The sequence below is a fragment of the Microtus pennsylvanicus genome, chromosome 5, assembly GCF_037038515.1.
Source record: "Microtus pennsylvanicus isolate mMicPen1 chromosome 5, mMicPen1.hap1, whole genome shotgun sequence".
NCBI lineage: Eukaryota > Metazoa > Chordata > Mammalia > Rodentia > Cricetidae > Microtus > Microtus pennsylvanicus.
The window spans coordinates 113,787,724-113,794,601 of NC_134583.1; the positions used below are offsets into that span (position 1 = coordinate 113,787,724).

The 6,878-nt window shown below is 43.4% G+C and overlaps 1 protein-coding gene across 1 annotated transcript; it reads right to left on the bottom strand.

Moving 5' to 3' along the window:
* Positions 1 to 377: 377 nt before the first annotated feature.
* LOC142851412 (antiviral innate immune response effector IFIT1-like) lies at positions 378 to 2,086 on the bottom strand. The gene is made up of 2 exons (XM_075975259.1): positions 2,037 to 2,086; positions 378 to 1,892 (listed from the first exon to the last, which is right to left on the bottom strand). Exons 1-2 carry the CDS (start codon positions 2,084 to 2,086, stop codon positions 506 to 508), a joined length of 1,437 nt encoding a protein of 478 aa, XP_075831374.1. The 3' UTR covers positions 378 to 505.
* Positions 2,087 to 6,878: the final 4,792 nt, after the last annotated feature.

The window sequence follows — 6,878 nt, forward strand, 5'->3', positions numbered from 1 at the left end:
CTGTAAGGTCCCAGCAAGGTTTCCTTGCATTACTGTACCCACACTTAAGTCTTTCATTAGCTGTGAATGGGTGTCCAGGACTGTGAGACCTCTCCTGCTTTCAAAATCTCTCCTTTGCTCAAATCTTTTGCTCTGAGGTTGTACTTTAAAAAGAGATTCTGAACACCTAAAATGAATCCTAATTGGAGAAGACTTCTTTGTCCAGGACACTGGCAGGCAAACGATGAAGACTTTCTTTCTCATAGCACAGGCGTAAGGAAAAAGGTTTGTCACAGGGCTCAAAGGGTCCAGCACAGCAGGAATCAGTCCTGGCTATTAAGTGAGCAGGTGTAGTGGGGAAAGAAGTTCCTTCTAGATAGGACAATGAGGGTGAAAAAGAGGTGGCAGAAGCCAATGCATTTAGGTACTTGGATTCCAGCAAGTATGCAGTTCTGGGGAAAGCAGTCAGTTATGAGGGATGGAATCTCAGTGATGAGTACATTATCTTCACAGAGGTGAGCTGCATTCAGAACTCAGGGTTCATCTCCCCAGTGAGCCTCAGAGCCTTCTCGTAGTACAGCAGGGCCTCAAGCAAGTTCCCTTTCAGCTTGTGGACTAACCCAAGAAGGCTGGTGCTCTCCACAGGTCGAACATTCTGCTTAACCCGTCTTTCAGCCACTTTCTCCAAAGCTATGAGGAGTTTCTTCTGGGCATAGGACGTTTCTTCTATTTTTAGACCTTTTAAGTAGTGGGTGATCGCATTGTCTTCTGAATTTTGATGAAATAGCTGGTAACGGCCATAGCGGAAATGAATATCCTGCTTTATGTGCCCCCTAAGGTTCTGCATGTTCAGCGCTATCTGGAAATTTGCCTCAGCTTCTTCATATTGGCGAATTTCTGCCTGCACTTCAGCCATGCAAACGTAAGCCATCTCAAACGTGGGGCACAGTTCGACAGTCTTCTGAAATTCACATATGGCCAGTTGTGCCAATTGCTGCATGCTGCCCAGCCTTTTGGACAGTGTGTTTCTGGATGTTTTCAGTTGGATCATTTGTTGCTTGTAACAGAGCCCTATTTGGAAATGTAGGTAGCTAGAGTTAGGTGATGTTTGCAAGGCCTTGTGTAGGAGTTGGAGAGCTTTGTCTATGCAGCCTTCCCTTCGGTAATACTTAGCTGCATAACGAAAGACATAGGTTTGACAGGATGTGCTGCTGAGGGCTTCTTCAATGTGTCTTTCTGCTTCATCATTTTCTCCTACACTCTGAAGTTTCAGGGCAAGATAAACTTTAATATATGGATCTGCTGGATTTAACATGACAGCCTTCCTCAGGGGTTCCAGAGACACATTATTGTCATCATTGTCTTCACGATAGGCAGCAACAGCATAGCCAATGCTGTATTCGGGGTTTTCAGGCTCAGCTTCCAGAGCTTTTGCAAAGCATTCTATGGCTCGTCTATAATTCCGTCCTCCACACTTCAGCAAGGCCCAGCCTTCCTCACAGTCCATCTCAGCACACTCCATCCTGTAGCGGAAGGGACTTCCAAATTCCTTGCAAGTATTCTCCACCTTGTCCAGGTAGCTCTGGGCTTCTGCCAAGCTGCCCATGTGGTAATGCACCCAGGCACAGTTGCCCCAGGTCACCAGCATTTTCTTGTCCAATGGCTCTTCCTGGATCAAGGCTTCTGCTTCTCTCAGGCTCTGCAGGGCTTCCTCATTCTGGCCTTTCCGGTGTCTCACGTAGGCCAGGAGGTTGTGCATCCTCACTGGGCTCATGATATCTAGGAACTCGACCTCCTCCGAGATTCTCATTTCCAAATCAGGTATGTCAGCGTCTTCAAACAGCAAGCTCCACGTGAAGTGACAGCTCAGCTGAAGGAGATTCTCCTTGACTTGATCAACACCAGCATTCTCTCTGCAAGAAGAAAGCAGGAAGATTTTTCATGTACGACCTGGCCAGAATCTGACACCATGAAAAACACATTTTACAACATTCTTGCTTATTTCCAGGAAATCTAACATTTTGCCCATTTAGAATTTCTTGATATCTGTTTTTTACATCGATTCCTCAACTCCACTTACTACAACTGTCAGAGTCTCCTTGACCATGCACGTCCATGTACGGGTACTTACCATCTTAGCTTTTGAGTTCATCCATTTCTTCACAAATGGACACGGTCACAGAGATACAGGCCCAGCCACAGCCTTGTCAGACTCCTGCCCTGAGATGTGAAACTCGATAAAACTATTACCCCTTCCCCACTGTGTACAAGTAACTGCCACCTGAGCTGACCTAAATAGGAACTATTTGTCCTTGCAGGTCCTTCCCTTTTCATCTCAGACACAAACAGCTGGTGTCCTGTCAGAAGTAGCCTGAGTTAGAACAAATGAACATGCTTTCTGCCTTGGGACTGCCTTCTGACACTAAGGATATGATTTTCTCTGGATCTTTTTTCATTGGGCAACATAGGTTTGGGGGGGGTGACACAACTTAGCTGTCCTCTCTAGGGTTGCAAAGAATCTCTGCATTTGAAACATGCATCTACACTTCATGTGCTTTCTTGTCTCCCCGTGGAGCAGGACAAGCTCTTCTCTAGAGTGTATCACCCATGCCTCGGGATCACACTGTACACATCTGTGTATTGGGAATATCAGTGTTTCCCGTTTCTGGACTTTGGGGAGATTGGTGAGGCTAAACATATGGGTATGTTATAAACTCCACCGGAGTTTCCTGCTTTTCTATCAGTGTTGAGAACAAGAGATAGAATTGTGTGACGCGGGTTTTGTAGGCACCCACAGCAGCACCTTTGAGTCTTCCATGGCTAGATGGCAATAGGCCCTTGGTCCTGTTGGGAGTTGTCTGCCAGAGGTCAGAGATGCCATAGTGCTTAAGTCAGCTGTCTTTGGCTTTGATCTGATCAGATGTCAAGAATAACAGCAGGAGGTGCCATACCTGTTAGGTCTGTCCCATAAAGGAACACTCTAGCTTGGAGTCCTTACATGTTGACAAAAAGAACATGACAGCCATTTAGAAAACTCACGAATCACGGAGCTGGACTCACAAGCCTACCCATCCCCTATGCCTCTATCCTGATAATGTTTTGATCAAAATTCTGATGACTCTGGATACCCCGTTTCTGTGTTCAACGTCTACTGTAGGAACTTCATCTTATTTCTTTCAGGAAAGTTCTCATAATATGTCTGAATTGTGATAACCCCAGTTAAAATCCATGAGCTCCAGTGTTAAATACTACAAGACCAGAATACAGCACCATTGCCTCAAAGGAAGTGTTGTGTGACAGGCCAAAATGCTAGAAAATCTCCAAGATACTCCTGTAATAAAAGTGAGTTTTCATACAAAGAATTAAATTAACTACAAACCTAAAACAATCAAAACACTACGCGCTAGCATGAGTTTCATATGAGAGAAAAAGGCATATATAGCACAAAGGATGGCATTACAGAAAGACATGGGTCAGAACACTGAGGGCATGGTAAAGCCCTTCTACCAACAGGGGGCCATAGAATAATTCCATGGGCTCAGTGGCTTGCCCAACAGAACTTTGGGGGCTCTATATACCTAAATAATATTTTTTCTTACATAACAACCTCAGTTCTCCATTCTTTCTTTCCTCCTGCCCCCTACATCCCCTTCTTTTCACCCTCCATCCACTCCTCAGAAGGTAAGGCGTTCCTTGGGGACTCAACAAAGTATGGCATACCAAGTTGAGTCAGGACCAAGACCATTCCCTCTGTATCAAGGTTGAGTAAGGTAATCCACCATAGGGAATATGCTCCAAAACATCAGTTCATTACCGGAAATAGGTCCTGATCCCACTGTCAGGGAGCCCCACAATAGATCAAGATACATGACTGTCACCCCACATTCAGAGAATCTATTTCAACACAATGCAGGTTCCACAACTATCAATCCGTAGTCTGTGAGTTCCAACTAGCTCTGGTCAGCTGTCTTTATGATTTTCCCACCATGCCCTTCACCCCTCCCCCAGTGTTGTTCATATGATCCCTTCTCCCTCTCTTCAACTGAATGCCAGGAGCTCAGCCCAGTGCTTGGATGTGGGTCACTGCATCTGCTTCCAGCAGTTACTAGACGTAATTCTGTGATGACAAGTAGTGTAGTCCTTGCAGACAAACGGATGGAACTAGAAAAAGCTTCCTGACTGAAATAACCCAGTCCCAGAAATACAAACACAGTATGTACTCACTCATAGTGAATATTAGGCATTCTGAATTGAAATAGAAGGAAGAGAAGAACACAACACTTCCCTAGCAAATGTAGACTCTTAGAAGTGACAATCTGGAAGCAACAGGTACTCTGAGACAGGTACCTTTGATTTAGAGAAGCACACATCTCAGTAAGGGACTCGTTGGATACATGTCCCTTCCGTTTTGGAAATCTTATAATCTTTTGATTAGTTTTGAATGCCATTTCTCTATGTAAGACCAGAGATAGAACTCACCTCTAAAATTTTTGAAAATTTCTTTGGCTTGAATGACCAAAGATGAGCTGCACAAAGATGATAACAATGCATGGGAAATATACAGATCAGATAGGAAGAGTCAGTGAGGCCTCATGATACACAAAGAACAATGAACAGGCAGTACACTGGGGATGGGAGAGCTGGTATCCCCCCGGCTAGGCTGTACAGCACTAGATGTCCAACCCTGATGCCATACATAACAAGAAACATTATAAATGCTGGACAGGACCATAAACATATCTATGTTTATATACGTGTATACATTAACAACCAATGAAAAAAGGAGGCAATGATTCTGGAGCATAGTAGGAAGGGCAAATGTGAGGGTCTTGAAATAGGAAAGGAAAAAAGGTAGAAATGTCATTATTTATTAATCACAAGTGTAAACAAAAACCTTGTGGAAGAATACATTAAAGTAAATGAAGAACAAGCAAAAACAATTCTTTTTTAAAGCTGTCATAACTATCAGGAAATGACATTTTAGGGGCTTCTTCTAAGCCTTGTTCTCTCCATGTTTCTCCTTATCTCACGGAATTTCAATTGTGTTTGTGGAGGGGCAGCAAATGCCAAGGTCCTCCTATGAAGGCCGGTGGACAGCATTAGGCGCTGGTCTTCACCTGCTTATTTTCTGCAGCTCAGCTCTCAGTAATTGCACTGAGACTGCCATTCTCCTGCTTCCTTGGCAAGCCCTTTACCACTGAGCCATCTCTCCAGCTCCAGTCTAAGTCTCCAAGGGAAGCAACTGTGATGCTTTCTTCTCCTGTCATGTGGTGTTTCAGATCTTACAGAGAGTTGCATGATATTGGGGTCCCAGACAGAGCAGCATCAGTGACAATGAGCAATGCTTGTTGAGTAAAAACACTGACAGCCCTTCCTTCCCTTGGCTTCAAGCAATGGACAGAGGATGCTTAAAATGTCCTTGATGTACCAACCAGCAGAGGTGCCACAGCTCTTTGTTCATGCCTTATAAAGGGTCATGAGATTCATGGACCAGTTCTCTTTGGGCTTATCCCTCATCTCACTTGTCCATTCTAATTTCCACAGCACTGTTTCATAATAAAATATTTCTAGTTCTCTTTCTAATCATATACCCCTGGTAGAGTTCTATTGATGATGGGCACAATTATTTGGATATTTGAAAAGTGCCTCTGGAAATGGTTGGCAGTTGTCCCTGTCCTCAAGTCTTTACTGATAACATTTGGTAAGCCAGGTTAGAAAGACTTAAATGCAGAAGTTTTTTTTTTTATAGTCTCTGTGTCTGCCTGTCTGTCAGTAACTCTGTCACTCTCTGTCTCATTGTTTTTCTCTCCTCTTGTTCTGTCTCTGTCTGTTGAGCAGCACAAAGTCCTTGTCCCCTCAGATGAGCACGAATGAAACCAGCAATGATAGACACATAGGATTGTTTCTTCAATTAGAAATATGGATAACTTGTTTTTCCACCCTGAAGGCTGGGAATAGAGATCATTCATAGCCTGGTGATTGTGCTCTCTGTAGAGCCAGATCTACAATGCTCCCAAAGCAGGACCAGAGGTGGCCAATAGCTAGGTGACCTTTGCTTTATCTGTATAGCCAAAGTCTCCTCAAGCTCCCAAATCAGGGAGGGACGTGTCTAATGCCCCAAAATAACATCTATGCTATTTGTATGACTGATACCTCACAGAATCCATTCCTGGGCCCTTAAGGCAACACATCAAAGCTACCTCTACAACCCATCTTATTAGAAGTACTTGGAATTGAGATCCAGTGCAATTATGCCTCCTTTTGGACAGAGCATTGTATTACATCAAAGAACTTATTTTTTTTTCAAATTTAATTGGGCTTAATTTAATATTCTCAAAACAAACTGCGTGGGGGTCAGACTCCAGTGAAGAGTTCAAGAAAAAGAGTATTAAAATGTAGATTCCAGAAATATAAATTTGGAAATAAAAAATTTTTTGAAAGTCTAGTAAAATGAAAACAGACTGGTAGCAGCTCTCTCAGCAGTTTGAGGATGAGCTATTCACAAGGGGGTATTTTGCTTTACAACCCATAGCTCTATTTACAAGGCCAAAGCATCTCTCTGCAAACTGAGAGCTACCCTACGAATATGAGCTGAATCAACTGTTAGGAAGTAGATATATGACCTCTGGGTTAAGCCTTATACCCCCTATGTGAAACTGGCAACATCAATGGGGACAACGCACGGCTTCAGTAAACACCTCCTGAACATCCCAAGGAAGACAATTAAGATTAAGTATAAACATTGGTTTAACTAAAAAGCCTTTGTTAATGGAGATTGTAAAATAAGGCAATCTGTATCTAAGTTTTCTGTAGGAGGTTCTTCTGTTTATGTGTTGCTTTCTTTGGTTAATGAATAAAGAAACTGCCTTGGCCTTTGATAGGGCAGAACTTAGGTAGGC

What these genes read in the sequence shown, in the direction of transcription:
- LOC142851412 (XM_075975259.1), bottom strand. Translation starts at nt 2,086, where the DNA reads ATGGTCAAGGAGACTCTGACAGTTGTAGTAAGTGGAGTTGAGGAATCG. An exon ending in AGTGGAGTTGAGGAATCGAT is followed by an intron (nt 1,893 to 2,036) that starts GTAAAAAACAGA and finishes TTCTTCTTGCAG; the next exon opens with AGAGAATGCTGGTGTTGATC.